Raw genomic sequence first — 27,839 nt, 5'->3', positions numbered from 1 at the left:
TGCACCAGCAATAACGCGAAGCTTGATCCTTTGCAGATACCGTAGTCCTAAAGAAATGTCCAAGAGCGTAGCTAGCTAATAGCTAACAGAATTAATTTGGAAAATAATAACAATATATTTTACATCAGCTATCTATCCTAAAACTGTATTTACTAGAAGCAGATACAAATTGAAAAACTGCCTTTTACAAGCTTCTTCCTCATTCAATGGGGTCAGAGTTCAGTAAATATTGGTGATGTCATGGTCTGAAGATGGCTGAAGGGTGAGTGTGAAGTCGCAAATAGTTTTTGTTTTATAAATTAACCATCGTAATATATCCCACTCTCAGCATGTTTTTCTTTCATGTAATATATTCCTCCCTTCATATTTAGCTATTGCCACATTCATCTATTTCAAAAGGATGCAATCAGTTGCTTTGTCTGTTCTCGAGTCAATCGGGTTTTGTTTACCAAAAATATTGCACCAGCTGTTTAGCTCGATGGCTAGCTGGCAGTGGCTAGCAAACTGTTTGCTGCCTAATCGCGGAGACAGACGTATTAATAGTGTGTTGTAAATATTAACAGTGATTGGACAAATACAGTTCCATGGTTTCCACCGTAGCTTTGTTCGCTATCTAGCTAGCAAGCTAACAGCTAATGCAAATTCACTGGTGTTGGTTAGCAATTCAGCTAAGCTGGCTAGATTGTTATCAAATACTACATAGTTTCCTAAGAACGCGAAGCGAGCCGAACATCTCTGTCGGCGCCATCATAACAGAGTGTATGCGCACTGTCATCCTGCCTGACCTGGTCGTTAATGGCCTAGCTAAATAGTTATATAGCTAAAATGTAAGCTATGCGTTTCACCATTAGTACCTGTTGATCACGTTTTAATACTCTGTCATCACTATGTCTCTTTACTTCAGAGAAAGCTGTGAAGGTTGGTGGGGAGGCTGGCTTCAACAAAGCTTCCAGGCCGTCAAAGATAAGGTAGACATCCATGCTAGCCTGCACGGATCCCCAGATGATCTCTCCAGTATCATAATGAGCCGCAAACTATTGTGTTATGTTCTGTGCATCAAAAAGGCTAATTTAATGTCTTCAATATGACTCATTATAAAACAAGGTGAAAATCAATATCCTTGTGACATCCAAGTACACTGATAATGCAGACATATTACTGTACTCTGTTTGCACTTGTCAATGTAACTCCAACATTTTATTGTTTTTGCAGTCATCAGAGGCATATGAATTTATAAAGCGTGACCTGACAGAGTTCTCCAACGTGGTGCAACATGACGCTGCGTGTTCCATCGTGGCCACAGCAAGTGCCGTTAGAAGCAAACTAGCGGTAGGCCATTTGGTTCTTTACTAGTTTCATGTTTTAATGTCACGTGCAAGTAAAGTGAAATGTCTTTCTTGCTAGTTCTAAACCCAACAATGCAGTAATCAATAAAAATGTAACACTAAAGGTAACATAAGGTAGAGCAGAACCACACGAGAAATAGAAATAACTAGAACATGAGAAAGTAAACAAACATACTATATACAGGGTCAGTTCCAGTACCATATTTATAATGTGCAGGGATACTGGAGTGACAGAGGTAGATATATATAGGGGTAAGGTGACCAAGCATCAGAAGATATGGTAAACAGAGTAGCAACAGTGTATATGATGATTGTATGTGAGTTGGTGTGTGTAGAGTCAGTATAAATGTATATGTGTGTGAGCAAATGATGGAGTGAGTGTTGGTGTGTGTAGGGCCCTGTGAGTGCAGAGACAATGCAACAAATAAATACAAGGGTCAACTCAGGCTGTGTAGCCATTTTGTTAGCTATAGGTCATAGTGACCCATATTAGATAAGTTCATATGAATTACCACTTGGTTATTTATAGGCATACGTCCTGACTGTGGTATGTCACCTGTCCCACTTTGCTTCAGGTGGAGGGCTCCTCTGATACCACAGAGAAGGTGAAGAAGAGCCTGTCCAGTTTCTTAGGAGTGATAACAGACACCCTCGCTCCTCCCCAGGACATGACCATCGACTGTGATGTCATCACGCTAGTGGCAACTCCAGCAGGCACCACAGAGGTGTATGACAGCACCAAGGTGAGTATGTTAATACTGTGTTCAGCTTATCACTATGACAGTGTGATTTAAAAAATGAAGGACTAGATGCCATGCTGTTTTACATTTACTGCTAATATACCAGAATGTTTCTCAGAAATGATGTGTTAACATCATGTGTTATAATTTTTCCCCAATCTGTTCAAACATGTAAGAGTGGTCAGGTTTAGAAGTGTTACTGAGCTCCAGAGTAGAGGATGGTTAATCCACAGGATTTAGCTTTAGCCCTAAAATACGCAAATCAAAGAAATCAAAATGTATTTTTATATCAAAATATAAAATATCTTTTTTTTGAGCCTGTAATCGAACGCACAAATGCTGATGCTCCAGATACTCAACTAGTCTAAAGAAGGCCAGTTGTATTGCTTCTTTAATCAGAACTACAGTTTTCAGCTGTGCTAACATAATTGCAAAAGGGTTTTCTAATGATCAATAAGCCTTTTAAAATGATGAACTTTGATTAGCTAACACAACGTGCCATTGGAACACTGGAGTGATGGTTGCTGATAATGGGCCTCTGTACGCCTATGTAGATATTCCATAAAAAATCTGCCGTTTTCAACTACAATAGTGATTTACAACATTAACAATGTCTACACTGTATTTCGGGTCAACTTGATGTTATTTTAATTGACAAAAAATGTGCTTTTCTTTCAATAACAAGGACATTTCTAAGTGACCCCAAACTTTTGAACGGTAGTGTATATATTGATATGTAACTGTTAAAAGACAATAGTTTACAGCATATTGAATATATTAGGCTATTGTTAGCATTAGCATAACGTTATCAATATACTAAACAAACAAAATACGGTCTCTTTTTGTTGCCATACTAGATATCAGAACACATGTTATGTCACATGATCATTTGAGTTACAGTGTGTGTTTTGTTCCCTAGGCTCGTCTCTACAGTCTGCAGGCTGACCCTGCTACATACTGCAATGAGCCTGATGGTGAGGCAATACACATGCTTCTTTTCTATCTGTCTTCACTACTCTCATTAAAGAAAAAGGTCATGTGCCATGTAACGTCACTAACCCGGCTTCATTCCCTCAAAACATAAAAAAGCCATCAGAATGGCAATGACAAAGGGACTTAAGACCATATAATTACTCATTCTACTCTACCCTAAATGTCCTCAGCTGCACTCCAATACTTTATAAATCATGGTCAAAATCAACTCCTATTACAATGAATGCAAATAACTTGGCAGGACAAGACATGGGTAGTTTGGACTTCTATGCCACTTATTTTCATGCAGTTGTTAAACGGTCATGAAAATATTGTTTTTGTGTTTTTAATTGTGTGTCCTGTGTTCTGTCCCAGGTTCCCTAGAGCAGTTTGATGCGTGGCTCTCCAGCTTCAGCCTGGAGGAGAGGAAAGGAGAGATCTCCGACCTCCTGGTCAACACCCCCTCTATCAGGGCCCTTTACACCAGAATGGTACACTTTCTAATAGGGTTGGGCCAAATTACAATATGTTAATTTATCAATAATGATTGACAGCCGTTGTCAATGGTGACAACATCGTGATGTGACAGACAATGGTTTATCCTATTTGAACCTGACTGGTGCCGCACAGTAGGCCTAACGGAGTCGGGCAGCGCATGAATGACATTCCGAGTAATTCAATAAATAGCCTATGCTATATAGGCCTTCAGAATGCAAGAAAGGAATGTAGGCTAGACAGAGTGAGGAATTTCACCAAAGCTTTGCAAAATGTCCAGTCAGAAAGAATTGTTTCTCTCACTTTGTCAGATGCGTGGGCCTTATAGCCTAAATCTATAAAACATTTATAACGGACACCTTAACTATATTGTGTTTAGCTGTTTTCAAAAACATAGGGTAGCCTTGTCTCGCCATTCATTATGAATATGACTTTGGGCTAGTACGCTTTTATCGTTTTATGCATGCAAGCTTTCTCGATCAAACAATTAATTAATCTGACAGAGTTCCATCTCAAAGTTGTTTGAATAGTCTAAAAACATAAGGTAGCCAGTGGACTAATAATGAGAGAGAACAAACAATATCAATGTACTATAAAAAATGGAATGAAAAGTTTAAGCTTATTAAGAAAGAAATTATCTGTGCGGGGCCCACAGAAGCAACCAGGGTCAACACCCTTCACAAAGCACGTCGACAGGTCTCCCACAAGGTCAAAAACGGGGACCGGAACCAGCAACCTATCAGCCACCGGCCCAAGCTCCCAACCGCCAGGCCACCAGCCCTCCAAGATCCCTCCCCCACAGTTCCCTGAGAGCTGCCCCTCAACCCCCCCCAGAAAATAAAAATTATATTACCCACCCCCAAGACCCCCCCCCCCCCCAAGCCAAAACAAAATACATCAAGGACAACAAAAATCATAACAGCAAGGCCAACTGAATACATTTGAGTGCATTTATGGCACTATTTACATGTGTGTGCGTTTGAATGAGAGTGTGTGTATATGCATGTGTACACGAGTACAAACACCTGCACGGCATCAGCCTTAGGCAAACAAGCATTAGATGTAAAAACATTGCCCACCCAGTGTCATTCAAACATACTTTTTGTTGTTTTATTTTGACTTTATTTTTTATCTTTGTCCGTCGTTCTATCCCCCGCCCAGCAACTCCACTCCCACTTGTCTCCAATTCCACATCCCAACCCTCAGCTTCCCTCAGCCCATCCCACCTATCTCTGCTGGCCACCCTCTTCGGATTTCTATGCACCATATATCTTTCAACTGTGCTGTGATGTTTAACATACAATTTGAATCTATCTAATTGAATAGAATCCACAAATTGTGAGTTAAAGATAAATACTTTCAATGAAAGTATTAGTAATTGACTGACCAGTTCTCCCAACAATTCTATTTCTAGGGTAAATTTTAGGTTAATGTTATGCATTTTCAGCCATTCCTGAACCTGAGACCAGAAACAGGCTACTTGAGGGCAATACCAAAACAAATGGTCTATTGATTCTGTATCCTCACAAAAAAATCTGCTGAGCTGCGATGACCATATGCTCCAAATATTCAACATTTTGTTGGTGCCAAGAATTCTGTACAATAATTTTAGCTGAGAAGCATGAAGTCATATCAGATTTTATTTGTCACCTCCGCCAAATACAACAGGTGTAGACCTTACTCTGAAATGCTTACTTACAAGCCCTTAACCAACAATGCAGTTCAATAAATAGATTTAAGAAGATATTTACTAAATAAACTAAAGTAAACAAAAAATGAACACAATAAAATAACAATAACAAGGCTATATACAGGGTTACCGGTCCCGAGTCAGTGTGCGGGGGTACAGGTTAGTTGAGGTAATTTGTATTTGTAGGTAGTCGTAAAGTGACTATGCATAGATAATAAACAGCAAGTAGCAGCAGTGTTAAAAACAAAGGGGGGGGGGGGGGGGGGGTCGTCAATGTATATAGTCTGGGTGGCCAATTGATTAATTGTTCAGCAGGCTTATGGGTTGGGGGTAGACGCTTTGGATAAGTGAAGCTTTTAGAGAGAGGTTTAGTGCTTTTCGATTTAGTAATCTCAACCCACCTAGTTCATATTCATTGTATAGTTAGGCACGCTTTATCTTGTCTGGTTTAGCAACCCAGATAAAGCAAAATATTTTTTGCTCATATGATTTGAAAAACGAATCATCAGGAGTAGGCAACGCCATAAGTGAGTAAACTGAGATATGACTAAGGAGTTAATCAGGGCAATTTTTCCATAAATAGACAGGTATTTACCTCTCCATGGTTGCAGGATCTTGTCTATTGTTATACGTTTTCTATTGAAATTCATTGTAGAGAGCTCATTTATATATTTTGTGATATGCATACCAACTATGTCTACTTCACCGTCAGCCCATTTTATTGGTAAACTGCAGGGTAATGTAAAAGTTATATTTAAAAAAAAAATTATTGTACACTTATCATAATTAGGTTTTAGTCCAGAGTCCAGAAAAATTATCTAGATCTTCAATGAGACATTGCAGGGATCTAGCTTGCAGACTTAATATAAAACTTGATTCATCGGCATACATGGACACCTTTGTTTTTAAGCCTTGGATTTCTTATCCACCCAATGATTTATAACCTAACTCTTACTGCAGTAAGACAGCCCGTTCATCTTCAGTTGACTGTCACTTTGCTCCATCATGTGCACGAGTCACACACACACACCTGTTCCATGCTGAAACTCCACCAGAAAGGAATATTAGAAAATATTTGCCTGCACTTAGCGTCTTCCCAGGCTTTCAGCGTTATCTTTAGTCATATTTTATATTTGTTTATTTTTTTGTTGGCCAATACCAGCATACATCACAATGTTTTATGAGTACATAATCACGATAGGACAAAGGTTGACATCGCCCAACCCTACTTGTTCAGACCTTATTTCCTAGAAGTTAGATAGAAGTTAATAACTTTTTTAAATGCTCTGTGTGTTGTGTAAGAGTAAGTATTTTCATCCATAGGTGCCAGCAGCTGTAGCTCATTCTGAATTCTGGCAGCGGTATTTCTACAAAGTCTTTCAGTTGGACCAGGTAATTCACTCACTTTTTTTTGTTTTGTTACTGGCATGTATAGCTCTCATGAACCATCATGCACCCTCTTCTATCAGAATCACATGTTAGAATGTAAACTGCGCCCCTGCTGGCCAGTTGTAGATCACCTACCTCAGAGTAGAGCCCGATATTATACGTAGGGTTAGGGCCGGATAGTGGCTGTTTTTTCATCAATAACTAGGGTACGGGCAGGGCTTGGGTATCACGAAAGAGGATTTAGAGGCTCCCGAGTGGCGCAGCGGTTTAAATGGAAAGGCAAAGGGGGTTACCTAGTCAGTTGTTCAACTGAATGTATTCAACTGAATGTATTCAACTGAAATGTGTCTTCTGCATTTAACCCAACCCCTCTGCCCAGGGAACAGTGGGTTAACTGCCTTGCTCAGGGGCAGAAAGGCACTGCATCTCAGTAATAGAGGCGTCACTACAGACCCTGGTTCGATTCCAGGCTGTGTCACAACTGGCCGTGATTGGGAATCTCATAGAGCGGCGCAGAATTGGTCCAGCTTCGTCCGAGTTAGGGTTTGGTCGGGGTAGGCCGTCATTGTAAATAAGAATTTGTTTTTAACCGACTTGCCTAGTTAAATGAAGGTTAAATAAAATACAAATAAATTAATCACTAACATTTTGAAGCTGAGCCATTTGCTTGTGCTGCGCAGTACAGTGATATCTGACTAAGATCATAACATTGTCAGAAGTGCTTCAACCTCATCAAATATAAGACAGGAGAGATTATTTCACAGAAATAATAATATTCCTTGAGTGTTGTCAGTTTAGAGTGACGAATAGTAGCGAACAGCTAACTGCTCTCTGTCTCGTCAGTGAGCAGAGCAGCCCAAGCGGAGCCATTGCTATGGATACTCAGAGCTCCGTGAGCAGCTAATGGATTTACTAACGGAGGAAGTTATTTCTGACTTCGGGCCGAGAGGGCCTTATATTTGGCAGAGTCAATCGGGCCTGGGTAGAGTAAGGGTTGAACGTAGCGTGCATGGGTAGGGCTTTGGCTTACAATTAATGCCTGTGCAGGGCTCTACCTCAGAGCTTTGGTAGCATAGTAGACTCTTGGAAAACTAATCTTGGCACCCAGAACCAAATCTCCCACTATTTGATTTTGATTCGGACGCTTTCCCGTGTGTCCTAACAAAGCCCAGGTCCCCTCTTCCAAAGCTCATTACAATCCTCTCCCTCCCTTTCTGGAAAGTACACGTGTTTTTATGATATTTTGTGTGCTGCATGCTGACAAAATGGAGGTATCAGACAATGTATTCGGTGCAACTATTTCACAGGTAAGCTATGTTTATTAGAGAATTTCCCACTTCATATCATCACCTTATCCGATAAATAGACACACTAACAAGCTGGTAGTGTTTTGCTGATGGGTTACTAATGTGACTGACCACCAGGAGGAGGCCAGGCGAGTGGCCTTGAAGCAGAGAGCAGAGCAAACTACCCACACAGAGGCTCTGGGCTGGGAGGAGGAGGATGAAGGTATGTTGGATAGGGAATTTCACAATGGGGAAATGTCTTCTGTGAGATGTGACCTGAAAGAAGTCAGTCAGACTAGTACAGGTCTGTCTCGTGACTCACTGTTTTCTCCCTTATTTGTACCCCAGATGACTTCCTTGGCGCCACGTCTTCATCTCGCCTGGACTTCACGCCCCCATTGGACGACCCTACTACCCAACTGTCCCCACTTACACCAGTCACAATGGCGACGACCCCACTCAGCCCCATCCCGTCTCCGAGCGGGGAGCGCTCCTCTCCCCTCTCCCTGAGCAGCGACAGCGGCAGCCTGCCCACCCAGGTGGAGGTGAGACCAGCCAGGCCACAGCCTGTAGTCGTGGAGCTGTCCCAGAAATTCAACAAGTCCAGCCTGGAGGAGAGAAAGCCAGAGGGGCAGCAGGAGGAGGAGAAGAGGGTTCAGTTAGAGGCCCCAGCCCAGCCTGAGCCCACAGAGAAGGCTACAGCTGAGAGAATAACAGTCCAGGCCCCAGCTACCACAGTCCAGGCACCAGCTACCACAGTCCAGGCCCCAGCTACCACCATCAGACCAGAGACAGAGGGGCCCCAGGACCTGAGGGTGTTTGAGCTCAACTCTGACAGTGGGAAGTCTACACCTTCAAACAATGGCAAGAAAGGTAAAAGGACATTCTATTCAGTTATTGGTGTGACTGTGGTAACAGGGTTTGATTGAATAGGGTCTAAGCTGTTTATCAAATCAAAATCAAACACATTTTTATTTGGCACATGCGCCGAATACAACAGGTGTAGACTTTACCATGAAATGCTTACATATGAGCCCTTTCCCAACAATGCAGAGTTAAAAGTAAGAAAACAGTTATAATTAGTAAATAAGAAGGGGAAAAAATGGAAACGGTAACACAATAAAACAACAACAACCAGGGAATATATAAGAAGTACTGATACAGAGTCAATGTGCAGGGGTACGACGTAGTTGAGGTAATATTTATATGTAGGTAGGAGTAAAAGTGACTAGGCAATCAGGATAAACAGAATAGCCGTGTGTGTGTGTGTCATCAATATGCATGTGTGTGTGTGTCATCAATATGCATGTGTGTGTGTGTTGGAGTGTCAGTGTAGTATGTGTGGGTAAAGTTCAGTGAGTGTGCATAGAGCCAGTGCAAGAATAGTATTCTAGAAGAGTGTTAAGTGGTCCCATCTGACCCTGTGCTTCACCCTGACCCCTGCAGGGTCCAGCACAGATGTCAGTGAGGACTGGGAGAAGGACTTTGACCTGGACATGACAGAAGACGAGGTCCAGATGGTGCTCTCTAGAGTTGAGGCTACAGGAGAGGTGGGCAATAAATACAAATGTTCCTGTTGCATTTCTTCTAACCCCAAACTGTAACAAAAAAGAACATGCCTAGTTAGTTCAATTATGTTGAACTCAATGAACTGTTTTATTTTTCAGCTGGAGGAGAACTGGGAGAACTGGAACTGATTGCTGTGGCGTACTGTTTCTATCCCGCCATTAAAGCCAGTTCTCGGCAGATGAACCATGCTTAACGTGTTTTACCTCTGTCCATGCCGTCACCGTGTCACGTTTGTTCGTAGGGGAATGTCCCTTTGGTTTGGACCATGTTGCTGAAGGCTAGCATAGCAATGGCAATCCAAGACAATAAGGTTAGAGCAAAGGCACCATCAGCTGTCAGTTTGTGCATATAGGTTTCAATGCTGATTTACTCAGTCTTTTTGGTTATTTCTTGAAAGCTGCTGCTCTCCCTCTATCTTCTGAAATGCCATTAAGTACATGTAAATTGTTGCTAGTGAACTTCTTGAAAGTTCTGAGTGGTGGGAATTATTACTTCACTTTAGGCTGAAGAATAGCCATAAAACTGTAACGCTGCTTATCACCTTTCATGAGATTAAATTCTTCGTGTGATTTATTGAATGGTGAATATATTGATTTAAACTTTTTTTATATATATTTTTTTCCCCCTCAAGTGATTTACTAACTCGTCTATCTTATGCAAGTGAATATTCAAGTGAATATATAATATTTTGGCCTTTATAGAGAGCATTCATTTTGGATTCACTCCCAACCCTAGATACATATGACCTTGACAGACAAGCGATAGTGTGGACAAGATATTCAAACGTTTTGTCACAGATCTGAGTTGTGCATTTGCCATTCTGTCTGTTTTCACCCCTGCCCTGCTAAGTAATTGACATGAACATATCAGCTCTTCTGTGACCTCCAGGGGCCACATTTCCGCTTTATTTCCTGTCTCTGCTACAATAATCTATTATTCGATCAGTCCACGTCTAATATTATTCTGGATGGGTAAGGGTCTCATTTATTGTCAATCGTCAAAAGAGAATATGAAAATGATGCAATAAAGAGCCTGCAAAATGTTTCAGGTGTCATGGTGCCAGAGTATTGGGCTTGGATGTCTGAGGAGGTATGGCCTGTTGTCATGTTATTTCTGATGTAAAATAATTAATGAGATCCCACAGCCTGCTTAGTATGGACATATAGACTGCACAATAGCTCTGAGTATGGAGTTGCAGAGAGCCAAGAGGAAATGAGGGCTTTGCTTGATTTATTTAACAATACAGTATAGACTAGCTTCATTCTGCAGTATCGCTTCATACTATTCTGCTATTTTATTGTCATAATTGTCTTGATCAGTGTAAACCGTGGCCAAGACTCAAAGCATAAAGATTTAGTGTATAGATCTCTACAATTACTGCTTTTCATGTGAATGTTATTTATCTGAGCATTGTTTTGCATGTCAGTGCAATCACTTATGCAAACTGTTGTACAGCAGGTGTACTGTTTTAAGTTGTAAGGTCGCTTACTAGCTTGTAGTTGCTAAAGGAATTACCTGTTTATAATGAATTGATTAATATGTTGCATGTCTCAAGTTATCTATGTATTTCATGTTAATACATATATTTTCACTTTAAACAATACGTTTAAAGCTGTTAATTTTAGGCAATTTTATTTTCCTCTATTTTTCAAATGATCATTGTCATTAAAATGAGTATCATGTAAATGAATAGTCAATGTGAGTTGGATTTCCAAAAAAGATAATGTTCCTAATAGGCACACTTGTAGAAAAAAAAGCTAAAGTGGAGTTTGACTCCCAGCTTTCGCTGGGTTTCTAGAAAATTATTGCTACTGAAATGTGAACTCATCAAGAGCTGAACGTTCAGGGCAGCATCTTTGCCATTATGTTGGCACACACCTTGCCAAGGTAACGTCGTCAGTTAGACAGGTGTTATCATTCTGGTTTTACGCACCACATGGAAGGTTGACAGTTTGAGGATGAAAGTTTAATTTCCTTTCGCGGGAAAATATAAAGTTTGATTACCGTGTAAAAAAGGTAAGTACATCAGTAAATCCTAAGCAACTAGCATATTAATCATAGTTGTAGCATAAACATGTCAAATCCTACAAACCACATGACTTGTAGAGATTGAACAGGGACCACTACCAGACTAGAGTTTACAAGAAGAGTTCGCTGCCCGGTGAGCCATATAGGCGTACTAAACTTTTTGCAGCAAAGACATACCAATCAATGTCCCGCCATCTCGGTAATTAGGCCTTCATAGTCTACAGTCCTAGTAGGCCACAAATCAGACATTCAACAATTCAAATATGTCAAGAGAGCAAGTTTTTTTCTTCTCACTGATAGCCAGCTGCGTAGGTGTCCAGGGTAACCACTGCCTGGTCATTTGGCGTGATGAGGCATGTGTAGAGTCCAATGTGAGCTAGGCCTCGCAAAGCACCGAGAACTGAGTAGGGAGGCCGACCAGCTTGCCTATAAAGGGAGAACGTAGCAGTTCAATTGCCGGTGATACAAATGTGAGAGCTACTGTATAATTAGGGGACATTAGCAATTAAACCGAACCAACCATTATCCTTTGTTAAACAGTTTTTTTCTTATGTATTTATGTAGTTGTATTGATTTCTGCCTGGTATGGCTAGGTACCATAGAGTGGCACAGCATCGGCCGGGGTAGGCCGTCATTGTAAATAAGAATGTGTTCTTAACTGACTTGCATAGTTAAATAAAGGTATTAAAAAAATACACTGATGGATGTCTCGCCTCCTTTTTGGGGGAGCAATGGCGTAACGGGGGCTAAAGAATGCTTAGGATGTTTATTTCAAAGTAAGCCACCGTGTGGCAGTGTTGTTCCATTTACCTCAAATTCAGATCATGACACTCTTTTCTACTTCTTCCCAATGGCTGATGTAGCACCATTGTTTATCTGTCAAAACCACTGGAGCTAATTCTGAATTGGTATTTATGATTCACAGTTTACCCCGTCACTATAGATCACAATTTTCTCTATGTCCAAAGCTGTAATGGGTATTTGTGCCGATACCATCTTTAAATTTTTTACTAGTAGGATGGAGCGACAGCAGAAATCCTTCATTGGAAAAATGCTTCTTTAATTGTATAGTTTTTCCGCAGAAAGGGATGCATATGAACCCATGATAGTACATTTGATATCTGAGGTATTTTGTCTCTAGTTCCCCAATTTGATATTGGTTGACCTGAGAGTGTATGGGCTTGGCTTGTGTTTGATTATGATGGCAGTTGTGGTGTGTGTGTGCATGAGACAGAGTGGTTAATTTAGGTCACACAGAACACCTGCAGGGTCTGTTATTTTTACCCTCTTGTTTTCTAACATGGATGCTATCATAGCCCTTGTCAAGAAATGGCCGTTATAGACATGAAGAATACACATACACATGTCTCTCTCACTCGCGCACACAGTCATGCATACACCATCCCATAATCTCTGTGATATCATTTGCGGCCGCCCCTGACACAATAGGAATTGTCTGGTGGGTGTGTTTCTGGGGAAGGAGTGGAGGGGGAGATGGCGAGTGACTGGGAAATACAGACAGATGGTCATTGATTTGTCTTGCTAACTCTGGGTAGTGCATGTCTCTCTCCCATTTCGCTTATATCTTAACAGCGAGACAAGTTCACTGGCAATGGATGGAGAGCTCTGTTCAGACCTTTTCTTTTTTTGATTGTCTTCGATCTCTTGTAGAGAAAATGTGAGATGTATTACTTCAGCTATAAAGATTGCTAAAAGGGCTGGATATAACCTTTAAGAATGTAATGTATATGCTCTCTATGTTCAGCGGACTGTATTACAGTCCTTAGACCTTATAGGGGATTTCAGGATGGTGTCTATGCAACACTATTCTGTGAAGTACTGCAGAGTAGAATATGCAATAATGTTCCATGCAGGTTACCCATAATAGTGGGTTAATTAAATTAAATCAAACATTCTCTTAAACGATTCACTCTTTGAGCCCTTTAGTCAGCAGAAGTGCTCTGTAGGAATTTCCTGTAGGGAATGACTGCTCCCTTGGCTTGATTGTATGTGTGTTTTACATTACTATAGTCTCAATTCTTAAGGCATTGGTACCACAGTTGTTAATGGTAAGTACAGCAGACTGTTTAAGAAGTAGTTACTGTGTATGGAATGTAGGCAATGTAGGCTACTGTAGATGAATGACAGATTAGACTAAGTTCAGAGGACTCCTATTACAGTAATGAATAACACCATAAGAAAGATGGTAGAGATGGATTGTAATAAAACAAATGTAAGACTGTAATATAGCCTACTGTACCATCCAGTGAGAGCCTAGATTATCCTATCCTATCTACTCTGCTGCTCAACCTGCACTCCCTATCTGTTGTTGGCCACGCCCAAAATGCGGAGTTGTTTTTAGCTTGGCTGCACCTTTAAAAGAAAACAACCATTTATTTGGATGGTTGATGGATTTGCTTGCAAGATTTTAAACATAAGTAAACGTGACACAGTTGCCTCTATACCTACTGTAGGTAGTCAGCCCCCTGACACCCCTCCAAAGTGGCATAGTACGGTCTTTCCTCCAACTCTTCAAAAGTGCTCTGCCTCTCCATTTTCTCAGCATCTCTGTCCCCCTTTCTCTCTGTGACACACACACACACACACACACACACACACACACACACACACACACACACACACACACACACACACACACACACACACACACACATACACACACATACACAAAGAGAGGGGGGGGATCACGATGAGGTCATTGTCTTGAGAGAGAGTATTATACTGGGCACAAGAAACCCTGTAACCCCAGTTCCTTTCAACAGGCACAAAAGACTCCCATTGGGGGAGGAGGTGGAGCACTATGGAATGTGTAACCAGGGCTTGGAGACTGACTAGACCTCCAAATTCACACATCTGTGAGTGTGAGAGTGTGTGTGCGTGCGTGCACAGTGATGTACATGTGGGAGTGTGTTCTCTGCTACACACACAGACACTTTACTATTAACGATTGTCTTGATGAAAAATGTGTGCAATCTGAGATATGTCAAGTTACTACTCACTAGACTACATGGTAGAGAGGCAGTCTATCCAATTGAATAAGGTCTCTGTTGGCTTTGAGCAGGACTCCTGAAGGGCTCTTGAGATGCTTCGGACCTTTTCCGAACAAACTTTGAGTTTCCCAAAGTTCAGCGAAGGAGCTGGCCAATTTGTTTCTGCTAAGTGGTGTTGGAGAGAAATGTGAGTTTGAGTTGGGAGGGCAGGGGATGGTCGAAAGCAATAATAACTCCCCCTCCTTTCAGATGTATGGTTCCCAGCAGGTTTGTGTGTTCTTATTGTAAGCAAACATGTAGGCTAGACATCTTATTCTCATATGTTTTTTATGAGTATGTTTGTACATGTTTGAAAGTGTGTGTGTGTGTGTGTGTGTGTGTGTGTGTGTCTGTATGTGCATATGCATGCAAGTTGAGTAGACAGCCTTCTCCCACCGACCTGTCCAGGGACCTTAGTCCTGTTCCAGTTCCTCTCTCTGTCCCTCCATTCTGAACATCCCATCCCTCCTCCCTGCTCCATTCTTCTTCATTCATTACCATCCCCAGACTCCTATCTCCTGCTCTGGGACACCAGCAGATCCATTCATGTCTCACACACTGTTTCATTCCCTGCTCTCATCAGAGGACCACACACGCCCCCATCTCAGCCAGACAGTGAGTATGAGAGTGTTGCTGTGGAACTGCAGTGTGGAGCGGACAGTCTCTGTCTAGCCTTGTTTCACTGGTTGCAGCCAGGCGGATTAAACTGTAAAAGCTTGACCATCGCAGCCGTTATTCAACAAATTAAGGCTGACAGGAGCTATTATATAAATTTGCCACAGACTGTAAATGGCAGTATGTAATTGTGTTTTCACATATAGTCCTCTTTAAAAGAAGCAATCTCAGTCCTCTTTAAAGTGAACTCTGAGGTAAAAAACAAAAGAGCAAAAGAACTCAGTTCTCTCTCCATTCATATTGCTATGTTTAGAAAGGGATCAAGATCTTTTCCCAACCTTCACTCAATTACACTGGGTAAAAGTACAGGACAAGCCATTCCATCAGAATGTGTTATCGGACAGCTAGATATACCTACTTACATTTTGGAAGCTACTAGATTGTATTTAGTTTAAAGATTATACATAATAATTGTAATCAGAAGATAATATTAACATGCAAATATCATTGATAACAGATGAAATAGCAGAAGAATTACTGCAGATTAAAAAATGCTGTAGGCCTAACTGAAAATTGTGCACCCAATGTAGGCTACTGCCCCTTTAAGAGCTAGCATAGATTTTGTACCTTATGTTGTCATTCTTACCAAATATGTTGTTGTCTTCTCACACTATAGGGAGTAATAGTAATGGTATCTTTTTGTAGGCACTAACTCTGCCATGGTTCGTTGAACAAAGCCTATGGGAAAATGACATTTTTAAGCATTTATGTCATTTAAAAAAACAACACGCATAAAGGCTTCATAATTCATAAAAGGTCATGTTAACTGACTGTTATTATCCCATATAAAAAAGTATAACATCTTATAAGCCTGTGTTAACCTCAGAGCTTCTTTTCGGTGTTTATTCCAAATCCCTATTCTTTCCTCATTCGTTCTACTCATAAGAATGGCTCAGAGAACCACAGGTAAATCATTTGTTTTTTAGGACTACAAGCTGGCAAGCTTTATTCAAACCCCACAATCGAATAAACAGCTTATGAATCTCTCTTAGCCTATAGATCAACATATTGCAAACAAATAATATGAGTTAAAAACTCCATGCATATTTTGGAATCTCTGTGTATCCTTGACATTCACTAATCAATATCCAAAAACAGCACACGCTTTTCATCTTCTCTCTTTTGTGGCACCAATGTGAGGGGTTATGGCAGGGGAAACTGTGTTGCAGTAGTCTAGTGTGAGGGGTTATGGCATGTGAAACTGTGTTGCAGTAGTCTAGTGTGAGGAGCTATGGCAGGTGAAACTGTGTTGCAGTAGTCTAGTGTGAGGGGTTATGGCAGGAGAAACTGTGTTGCAGTAGTCTAGTGTGAGGGGTTATGGCAGGAGAAACTGTGTTGCAGTAGTCTAGTGTGAGGGGTTATGGCAGGTGAAACTGTGTTGCAGTAGTCTAGTGTGAGGGGTTATGGCAGGGGAAACTGTGTTGCAGTAGTCTAGAGTGAGGGGTTATGGCAGGGGAAACTGTGTTGCAGTAGTCTAGTGTGAGGGGTTATGGCAGGAGAAACAGTGTTGCAGTAGTCTAGTGTGAGGGGTTATGGCAGGTGAAACTGTGTTGCAGTAGTCTAGTGTGAGGGGTTATGGCAGGAGAAACTGTGTTGCAGTAGTCTAGTGTGAGGGGTTATGGCAGGAGAAACAGTGTTGCAGTAGTCTAGTGTGAGGGGTTATGGCAGGAGAAACAGTGTTGCAGTAGTCTAGTGTGAGGGGTTATGGCAGGAGAAACAGTGTTGCAGTAGTCTAGTGTGAGGGGTTATGACAGGAGAAACAGTGTTGCAATAGTCTAGTGTGAGGGGTTATGGCAGGAGAAACTGTGTTGCAGTAGTCTAGTGTGAGGGGTTATGGCAGGGGGAACTGTGTTGCAGTAGTCTAGTGTGAGGGGTTATGGCAGGGGAAACAGTGTTGCAGTAGTCTAGTGTGAGGGGTTATGACAGGAGAAACTGTGTTGCAGTAGTCTAGTGTGAGGGGTTATGGCAGGAGAAACAGTGTTGCAGTAGTCTAGTGTGAGGGGTTATGACAGGAGAAACTGTGTTGCAGTAGTCTAGTGTGAGGGGTTATGACAGGAGAAACTGTGTTACAGTAGTCTAGTGTGAGGGGTTATGGCAGGAGAAACTGTGTTGCAGTAGTCTAGTGTGAGGGGTTATGGCAGGGGAAACTGTGTTGCAGTAGTCTAGTGTGAGGGGTTATGGCAGGAGAAACGGTGTTGCAGTAGTCTAGTGTGAGGGGTTATGGCAGGGGAAACTGTGTTGCAGTAGTCTAGTGTGAGGGGTTATGGCAGGAGAAACTGTGTTGCAGTAGTCTAGTGTGAGGGGTTATGGCAGGTGAAACTGTGTTGCAGTAGTCTAGTGTGAGGGGTTATGGCAGGAGAAACAGTGTTGCAGTAGTCTAGTGTGAGGGGTTATGGCAGGAGAAACTGTGTTGCAGTAGTCTAGTGTGAGGGGTTATGGCAGGAGAAACTGTGTTGCAGTAGTCTAGTGTGAGGGGTTATGGCAGGTGAAACTGTGTTGCAGTAGTCTAGTGTGAGGGGTTATGGCAGGAGAAACTGTGTTGCAGTAGTCTAGTGTGAGGGGTTATGGCAGGAGAAACAGTGTTGCAGTAGTCTAGTGTGAGGGGTTATGGCAGGTGAAACAGTGTTGCAGTAGTCTAGTGTGAGGGTTTATGGCAGGGGAAACTGTGTTGCAGTAGTCTAGTGTGAGGGGTTATGGCAGGTGAAACAGTGTTGCAGTAGTCTAGTGTGAGGGTTTATGGCAGGGGAAACTGTGTTGCAGTAGTCTAGTGTGAGGGGTTATGGCAGGAGAAACAGTGTTGCAGTAGTCTAGTGTGAGGGTTTATGGCAGGGGAAACTGTGTTGCAGTAGTCTAGTGTGAGGGGTTATGGCAGGTGAAACAGTGTTGCAGTAGTCTAGTGTGAGGGGTTATGGCAGGAGAAACTGTGTTGCAGTAGTCTAGTGTGAGGGGTTATGGCAGGTGAAACTGTGTTGCAGTAGTCTAGTGTGAGGGGTTATGGCAGGAGAAACAGTGTTGCAGTAGTCTAGTGTGAGGTGTTATGGCAGGAGAAACAGTGTTGCAGTAGTCTAGTGTGAGGGTTTATGACAGGAGAAACTGTGTTGCAGTAGTCTAGTGTGAGGGGTTATGGCAGGAGAAACTGTGTTGCAGTAGTCTAGTGTGAGGGGTTATGGCAGGAGAAACTGTGTTGCAGTAGTCTAGTGTGAGGGGTTATGGCAGGTGAAACTGTGTTGCAGTAGTCTAGTGTGAGGGGTTATGGCAGGAGAAACTGTGTTGCAGTAGTCTAGTGTGAGGGGTTATGGCAGGAGAAACTGTGTTGCAGTAGTCTAGTGTGAGGGGTTATGGCAGGTGAAACAGTGTTGCAGTAGTCTAGTGTGAGGGTTTATGGCAGGGGAAACTGTGTTGCAGTAGTCTAGTGTGAGGGGTTATGGCAGGTGAAACAGTGTTGCAGTAGTCTAGTGTGAGGGGTTATGGCAGGAGAAACAGTGTTGCAGTAGTCTAGTGTGAGGGGTTATGGCAGGAGAAACTGTGTTGCAGTAGTCTAGTGTGAGGGGTTATGGCAGGAGAAACTGTGTTGCAGTAGTCTAGTGTGAGGGGTTATGGCAGGTGAAACTGTGTTGCAGTAGTCTAGTGTGAGGGGTTATGGCAGGAGAAACTGTGTTGCAGTAGTCTAGTGTGAGGGGTTATGGCAGGAGAAACTGTGTTGCAGTAGTCTAGTGTGAGGGGTTATGGCAGGTGAAACAGTGTTGCAGTAGTCTAGTGTGAGGGTTTATGGCAGGGGAAACTGTGTTGCAGTAGTCTAGTGTGAGGGGTTATGGCAGGAGAAACAGTGTTGCAGTAGTCTAGTGTGAGGGGTTATGGCAGGAGAAACAGTGTTGCAGTAGTCTAGTGTGAGGGGTTATGGCAGGAGAAACAGTGTTGCAGTAGTCTAGTGTGAGGGGTTATGACAGGAGAAACAGTGTTGCAATAGTCTAGTGTGAGGGGTTATGGCAGGAGAAACTGTGTTGCAGTAGTCTAGTGTGAGGGGTTATGGCAGGGTGAACTGTGTTGCAGTAGTCTAGTGTGAGGGGTTATGGCAGGGGAAACAGTGTTGCAGTAGTCTAGTGTGAGGGGTTATGACAGGAGAAACTGTGTTGCAGTAGTCTAGTGTGAGGGGCTATGGCAGGAGAAACAGTGTTGCAGTAGTCTAGTGTGAGGGGTTATGACAGGAGAAACTGTGTTACAGTAGTCTAGTGTGAGGGGTTATGGCAGGAGAAACTGTGTTGCAGTAGTCTAGTGTGAGGGGTTATGGCAGGGGAAACTGTGTTGCAGTAGTCTAGTGTGAGGGGTTATGGCAGGGGAAACTGTGTTGCAGTAGTCTAGTGTGAGGGGTTATGGCAGGAGAAACTGTGTTGCAGTAGTCTAGTGTGAGGGGTTATGGCAGGTGAAACTGTGTTGCAGTAGTCTAGTGTGAGGGGTTATGGCAGGAGAAACAGTGTTGCAGTAGTCTAGTGTGAGGGGTTATGGCAGGAGAAACTGTGTTGCAGTAGTCTAGTGTGAGGGGTTATGGCAGGAGAAACTGTGTTGCAGTAGTCTAGTGTGAGGGGTTATGGCAGGTGAAACTGTGTTGCAGTAGTCTAGTGTGAGGGGTTATGGCAGGTGAAACTGTGTTGCAGTAGTCTAGTGTGAGGGTTATGGCAGGAGAAACTGTGTTGCAGTAGTCTAGTGTGAGGGGTTATGGCAGGAGAAACAGTGTTGCAGTAGTCTAGTGTGAGGGGTTATGGCAGGTGAAACAGTGTTGCAGTAGTCTAGTGTGAGGGTTTATGGCAGGGGAAACTGTGTTGCAGTAGTCTAGTGTGAGGGGTTATGGCAGGTGAAACAGTGTTGCAGTAGTCTAGTGTGAGGGTTTATGGCAGGGAAACTGTGTTGCAGTAGTCTAGTGTGAGGGGTTATGGCAGGAGAAACAGTGTTGCAGTAGTCTAGTGTGAGGGTTTATGGCAGGGGAAACTGTGTTGCAGTAGTCTAGTGTGAGGGTTAGTTAGATGACCCCTCCTCTCCACTGCTACAAAGGGTAGATGAACCCCTCCCCTCCACTGCTACTAAAGGGTAGATAAACCCCCCCTCCACTGCTACTAAAGGGTAGATGAACCCCTCCCCTCCATGCTACAAGGGTAGATGAACCCCTCCCCTCCACTGCTACTAAAGGGTAGATGAACTACCCCTCCCTCCCTGACTACTAAAGGGTAGATGACCCCCCCTCCCCTCCACTGCTACTAAAGGTAGATGAACCCCTCCCTCCACTGCTACTAAAGGGTAGATGAACCCCTCCCCTCCACTGCTACTAAAGGGTAGATGAACCCCTCCACTGCTACTAAAGGTAGTGACCTCCCCTCCACTCTACTAAAGGGTAGATGAACCCCTCCCTCCATGCTACTAAAGGGTAGATGAACCCCTCCCTCCACTGCTACTAAAGGGTAGATGAACCCCTCCCCTCCACTGCTACTAAAGGGTAGATGAACCCCTCCCCTCCACTGCTACTAAAGGGTGAAATAACCCCCCTCCCCTCCACTGCTACTAAAGGGTAGATGAACCCCTCCCCTCCACTGCTACTAAGGGGTAGATGAACCCCCCCCTCCACTCCACTGCTACTAAAGGTAGATGAACCCCTCCCCTCCACTGCTACTAAGGGTAGATGAACCCCCCCTCCCCTCCACTGCTACTAAAGGGTAGATGAACCCCCCTCCCCTCCACTGCTACTAAAGGGTAGATGAACCCCCCTCCCCTCCACTGCTACTAAAGGGTAGATGAACCCCCCCTCCCCTCCACTGCTACTAAAGGGTAGATGAACCCCCCCTCCCCTCCACTGCTACTAAAGGGTAGATGAACCCCCTCCCCTCCACTGCTACTAAAGGGTAGATGAACCCCCTCCCCTCCACTGCTACTAAAGGGTAGATGAACCCCCTCCCCTCCACTATACTAGGGTAGATGAACCCCCCTTCCCTCCACTGCTACAAAGGGTAGATGAACCCCCCTCCCCTCCATGCTACTAAAGGGTAGATGAACCCCCCTCCCCTCCACTGCTACTAAAGGGTAGATGAACCCCCCCCCCCCCCCACTGCTACTAAAAGTAGTGAACCCCCCCCCTCCCCTCCACTGCTACTAAAGGGTAGATGAACCCCCTCCCCTCCACTGCTACTAAAGGGGTATGAACCCCCCCCTCCCCTCCACTGCTACTAAAGGTAGATGAACCCTTCCCCTCCACTGCTACTAAAGGTTAGATGAACCCCTCCCCTCCACGCTACTAAAGGGTAGATGAACCCCCCTCCCCTCCACTGACTAAGGTAGATGAACCCCCTCCCCTCCACTGCTACTAAAGGGTAGATGACCCCCCCTCCCCTCCACTGCTACTAAAGGGTAGATGAACCCCCTCCCCTCCACTGCTACTAAAGGGTAGTGACCCCCCCTCCCCTCCACTGCTACTAAAGGGTAGATGAACCCCCCTCCACTGCTACTAAAGGGTAGATGACCCCCTCCCCTCCACTGCTACTAAAGGGTAGATGAACCCCCTCCCCTCCACTGCTACTAAAGGGTAGATGAACCTCCCCTCCACTCTACTAAAGGGTAGATGACCCCCTCCTCCACTGCTACTAAAGGGTAGATGAACCCCTCCCCTCCACTGCTACTAAAGGGTAGATGAACCCCTCCCCTCCACTGCTACTAAAGGTTAGATGAACCCCTCCCCTCCACTGCAACTAAAGGGTAGATGAACCCCTCCCCTCCACTGCTACTAAAGGGTAGATGATCCCCCCTCCCCTCCACTGCTACTAAAGGGTAGATGAACCCCCTCCCTCCCTGCTACTAAAGGTAATGAACCTCCCCCTCCACTGCTACTAAAGGTAGATGAACCCCCTCCCTCCACTGCTACTAAAGGGTAGATGAACCCCTCCCTCCACTGCTACTAAAGGTAGATGAACCCCTCCCCTCCACTGCTACTAAAGGGTAGATGAACCCCCCCTCCCTCCATCACTAAAGGGTAGATAACCCCCCCTCCCCTCCACTGCTACTAAAGGGTAGATGAACCCCTCCCCTCCACTGCTAATAAGGGTAAATTACCCCCCTCCACCTGCTACAAAGGGTAGATGAACCCCCTCCCCCTCCACTGCTACTAAAGGGTAGATGAACCGCTCCCCTCCACTGCTACTAAAGGGTAGATGACCCCCCCCCCCACTGCTACTAAAGGGTAGATGAACCCCCCCTCCCTCCACTGCTACTAAAGGGTAGATGAACCCCCCTCCCCTCCCTGCTACTAAAGGGTAGATGAACCCCTCCCTCCACGCTACTAAAGTAGATGAACCCCTCCCCCTCCCACTGCTACAAAGGGTAGATGATCCCCCTCCCCTCCACTGCTACTAAAGGGTAGATGAACCCCCTCCCCCACTGCTACTAAAGGGTAGATGAACCCCTCCCTCCTCACTGCTACTAAAGGGTAGATGAACCCCCCTCCCCTCCACTGATACTAAAGGGTAGATGAACCCCTCCCCCTCCACTGCTACTAAAGGGTAGATGAACCCCTCCCCTCCATGCTACTCAGGTAGATGAACCCCCCTCCCCTCCATGCTACTAAAGGGTAGATGAACCCCTCCCCTCCACTGCTACTAAAGTAATGAACCCCTCCCCCTCCACTGCTACTAAGGTAGATGAACCCCTCCCCTCCACTGCTACTAAAGGTGTAGATGAACCCCCCTCACCCTCCTGCTACTAAAGGTAGATGAACCCTCCCCTCCACTGCTACTAAAGGTAGATGAACCCCCTCCCCTCCATGCTACTAAGGGTAATGAACCCCCCCCTCCACTGCTACTAAAGGGTAGATGAACCCCCCCCTCCACTGCTACTAAAGGGTAGATGAACCCCCCTCCCTCCACTGCTACTAAAGGTAGATGAACCCCCCCCTCCCCCACTGCTACTAAAGGGTAGATGACCCCCCCTCCTCCACTGCTACTAAAGGGTAGATGAACCCCTCCCCTCCACTGCTACTAAAGGTAGTATGAACCCCCTCCCCTCCACTGCTACTAAAGGGTAGATGAACCCCTCCCCTCCACTGCTACTAAAGGGTAGTAACCCCCCCTCCACTGCTACTAAAGGGTAGATGAACCCCTCCCCTCCACTGTACTAAAGGGTAGATGAACCCCTCCCCTCCACTGCTACTAAAGGGTAGATGAACCCTCCTCCACTACTACAAGGGTAGATGAACCCCCCTCCCCTCCACTGCTACTAAGGGTATATGAACCCCCCCTCCACTGCTACTAAAGGGTAGATGAACCCCTCCCCTCCACTGCTACTAAAGGGTAGATGAACCCCTCCCCTCCACTGCTACTAAAGGGTAGATGAACCCCTCCCCTCACTGCTACTAAAGGTAGATGAACCCTCCTCCTCCACTGCTACTAAAGGGTAGATGAACCCCTCCCTCCACTGCTACTAAAGGGTAGATGAACCCCCCCCCCTCCACTGCTACTAAAGGGTAGATGAACCCCCTCCCCCTCCACTGCTACTAAAGGGTAGATGAACCCCCTCCCTCACTGCTACTAAAGGGTAGATGAACCCCCCTCCCTCCACTGCTACTAAAGGGTAGTGGACCCCCTCCCCTCCACTGCTACTAAAGGGTAGATGAACCCCTCCCCTCCACTGCTACTAAAGGTTAGATGAACCCCCCCTCCCCTCCACTGCTACTAAAGGGTATGAACCCCCCCTCCACTGCTACAAGGGTAGATGAACCCCTCCCTCCACTACTACTAAGGGTAGATGAACCCCTCCCCTCCACTGCTACTAAAGGGTAGATGAACCCCTCCCCTCCACTGCTACTAAAGGGTAGATGAACCCCCCTCCCTCCACTGCTACTAAAGGTAATGAACCCCCTCCCCTCCACTGCTACTAAAGGGTATGAACCCCTCCACTGCTACTAAAGGGTAGATGAACCCCCTCCCCTCCACTGCTACTAAAGGGTAGATGAACCCCCCTCCCTCCACTGCTATAAAGGTAGTGAACCCCCCCTCCACTGCTCAAGGTAGTGAACCCCCCTCCCCTCCACTGCTACTAAAGGGTAGATGACCCCCCCCTCCACTGCTACTAAAGGGTAGATGAACCCCCCTCCACTGCTACTAAAGGGTAGATGAACCCCCCCCCCCCTCCACTGCTACTAAAGGGTAGATGAACCCCCCCCCCTCCACTGCTACTAAAGGGTAGATGAACCCCCCGCCCTCCACTGCTACTAAAGGGTAGATGAACCCCCTCCCTCTCCCTGCTACTAAGGGTAGATGAACCCCCTCCCCTCCACTGCTACTAAAGGGTAGATAACCCCCCCTCCACGCTACTAAAGGGTAGATGAACCCCCCTCCCCTCCACTGCTACTAAAGGGTAGATGAACCCCCTCCCCTCCACTGCTACTAAAGGGTAGTGAACCCCCTCGCCTCCACTACTACTAAAGGGTAGATGATCCCCCCTCCCTCCACTGCTACTAAAGGTAGATGTGAACCCCTCCCCTCCACTGCTACTAAAGGGTAGATGAACCCCTCCCCTCCACTGTACTAAAGGGTAGTGACCCCCTCCTCCACTGCTACTAAAGGTAGTTGAACCTCCCTCCACTGACTACTAAGGGTAGATGAACCCCTCCCTCACTGCTACTAAAGGGTAGATGAACCCCTCCCCTCCACTGCTACTAAAGGTAGATGAACCCTCCCTCCACTGCTACTAAAGGGTAGATGAACCCCTCCCCTCCACTGCTACTAAAGGGTAGATGAACCCCCTCCCCTCCACTGCTACTAAAGGGTAGATGAACCCCTCCCCTCCACTGCTACTAAAGGGTAGATGAAACCCTCCCCTCCACTGCTACTAAAGGGTAGATGAACCCCCCCTCCCCTCCACTGCTACTAAAGGTAGTGACCCCCCTCCACTGCTACTAAAGGGTAGATGAACCCCCCTCCCCTCCACTGCTACTAAGGTAGATGAACCCCTCCCTCACTGCTACTAAGGGTAATGAACCCCTCCCTCCAGCTATACAAGGGTAGATGAACCCCCCCTCCTCCACTGCTACTAAAGGGTAGATGAACCCCTCCCCTCACTGCTACTAAAGGTGTAGATGAACCCCCTCCCCTCCACTGCCTACAAAGGGTAGATGAACCCCCTCCCCTCCACTGCTACTAAAGGTAGATGAACCCCTCCCCTCCACTGCTACTAAAGGGTAGCTGAACCCCCCCAACTAAAGGTAGATGACCCCCCCCTCCACTGCTACTAAGGGTAGATGAACCCCTCCCCTCCACTGCTACTAAAGGGTAGATGAACCCTCCCCTCCACTGCTACTAAAGGGTATATGAACCCCTCCCTCCACTGCTACTAAAGGGTAGATGAACCCCCTCCCCTCCACTGCTACTAAAGGGTAGATGAAACCCCCCCTCCACTGCTACTAAAGGGTAATGACCCCCTCCCTCCACTGCTACTAAAGTAGATGAACCCCTCCCCTCCACTGCTACTAAGGGTAGATGAACCCCCTCCCCTCCACTGCTACTAAAGGGTTAGATGACCCCCCCCCCTCCACTGCTACTAAAGGGTAGATGAAACCCCCCTCCTCCACTGCTACTAAAGGGTAGATGAACCCCCCCCTCCCCTCCACTGCTACTAAAGGGTAGATGAACCCCCCCTCTCCACTGCTACTAAAGGTAGATGAACCCCCTCCCTCCACTGCTACTAAAGGGTAGATGAACCCCCTCCCCTCCACTGCTACTAAAGGGTAGATGAACCCCCCTCCCCTCCACTGCTACTAAGGGTAGTGAACCCCCCCCTCCACTGCTACTAAAGGGTAGATGAACCCCCTCCCCTCCACTGCTACTAAAGGGTAGATGAACCCCCTCCCTCCACTGCTCTAAAGGGTAGATGAACCCCTGCCTCCACTACTACTAAAGGTAGATGAACCCCCCCTCCCCTCCACTGCTACTAAAGGGTAGATGAACCCTCCCCTCCACTGCTACTAAAGGTAGATGACCCCTCCTCCTCTCCACTGCTACTAAAGTGTAGATGAACCCTCCCCTCCACTGCTACTAAAGGGTAGATGAACCCCTCCCCTCCACTGCTACTAAAGGGTAGATGAACCCTCCCTCCACTACTAAAGGGTAGATGAACCCCTCCCCTCCACTGCTACTAAAGGGTAGATGACCCTCCCTCCACTGCTACTAAAGGGTAGATGAACCCCTCCCCTCCACTGCTACTAAAGGGTAGATGAACCCCCCTCCCCTCCACTGCTACTAAGGGTATGAACCCCTCCACTGCTACTAAAGGGTAGTGAACCCCTCCCCTCCACTGCTACTAAAGGGTAGATGAACCCCCCCTCCCCTCACATGCTACTAAAGGTATGAACCCCCCCCTCCACTGTACTAAAGGGTAGATGAACCCCCCTCCCCTCCACTGCTACTAAAGGGTAGATGAACCCCTCCCTCCATCACTGCTACAAAGGTAGTAGATACCCCTCCCTCCACTACTACTAAAGGTGATGATCCCTCCCCTCCTCCACTGCTACTAAAGGGTAGATGAACCCCTCCCCTCCACTGCTACTAAAGGGTAGATGAACCCCTCCCCTCCACTGCTACTAAAGGGTAGATGAACCCCTCCCTCCACTGCTACTAGGGTAGATGAACCCCCTCCACTGTACTAAGGGTAGTGAACCCCTCCCCTCCAACTGCTACTAAAGGGTAGATGAACCCTCCCCTCCACTGCTACTAAAGGGTAGATGAACCCCTCCCCTCCACTGCTACTAAAGGGTAGATGAACCCCTCCCCTCCACTGCTACTAAAGGGTAGATGAACCCCTCCCTCCACTGCTACTAAAGGGTAGATGAACCCCCTCCCCTCCACTGCTACTAAAGGGTAGATGAACCCCCCTCCACTGCTACTAAGGGTAGATGAACCCCTCCCCTCCACTGCCTACTAAAGGGTAGATGAACCCCCCCTCCCTCCACTGCTACTAAAGGGTAGATGAACCCCCTCCCCTCCACTGCTACTAAGGGGTAGATGAACCCCCCCCCCCTCCACTGCTACTAAAGGGTAATGACCCCTCCCCTCCACTGCTACTAAAGGTAGAGAACCCCCCTCCCCTCCACTGCTACTAAAGGTAGTATGACACCCCTCCCCTCCACTGCTACTAAAGGGTAGATGCCACCCTCCCCTCCACTGCTACTAAGGGTAGATGAACCCCCCCTCCCCTCCTACTGCTACTAAAGGTAATGAACCCCCCCTCCCCCCCACGGCGACTAAGGGTAGATGAACCCCCCCTCCCTCCATGCTACTAAAGGGTAGATGAACACCCCCTCCCCTCCACTGCTACTAAAGGGTAGATGAACCCCCCTCCCTCCACTGCTACTAAAGGGTAGATGAACCCCCCTCCCCTCCACTGCTACTAAAGGGTAGATGACCCCCCTCCCTCACTGTACTAAGGGTAGATGAACCCCCCTCCCCTCCACTGCTACTAAAGGGTAGATGAACCCCCTCCCCTCCACTGCTACTAAAGGGTAGATGAACCCCCCCTCCCTCCACTGCTACTAAAGGTTTAGATGAACCCCCTCCCCTCCACTGTACTAAAAA

The 27,839-nt window shown here is 45.8% G+C and overlaps 1 protein-coding gene across 1 annotated transcript; it reads left to right on the top strand.

Moving 5' to 3' along the window:
* The first annotated feature begins 152 nt into the window (after nt 1-152).
* On the top strand, nt 153-11,173 carry LOC120060266 (BSD domain-containing protein 1-like). Its single transcript, XM_039009445.1, has 11 exons — nt 153-262; nt 905-968; nt 1,213-1,329; nt 1,922-2,089; nt 3,006-3,060; nt 3,434-3,549; nt 6,567-6,635; nt 8,057-8,141; nt 8,267-8,791; nt 9,365-9,468; nt 9,586-11,173. The coding sequence occupies exons 1-11, from the start codon at nt 252-254 to the stop codon at nt 9,613-9,615; spliced, it is 1,344 nt and encodes a 447-aa protein (XP_038865373.1). The 5' UTR covers nt 153-251; the 3' UTR covers nt 9,616-11,173.
* The last annotated feature ends 16,666 nt before the right edge of the window (nt 11,174-27,839 follow it).

Source organism: Salvelinus namaycush, chromosome 15 (assembly GCF_016432855.1).
Source record: "Salvelinus namaycush isolate Seneca chromosome 15, SaNama_1.0, whole genome shotgun sequence".
NCBI classification, from domain to species: Eukaryota; Metazoa; Chordata; class Actinopteri; order Salmoniformes; family Salmonidae; genus Salvelinus; species Salvelinus namaycush.
Note: the sequence above shows the minus strand (reverse complement) of the source record. Positions and strands in the feature narration are given on the sequence as shown.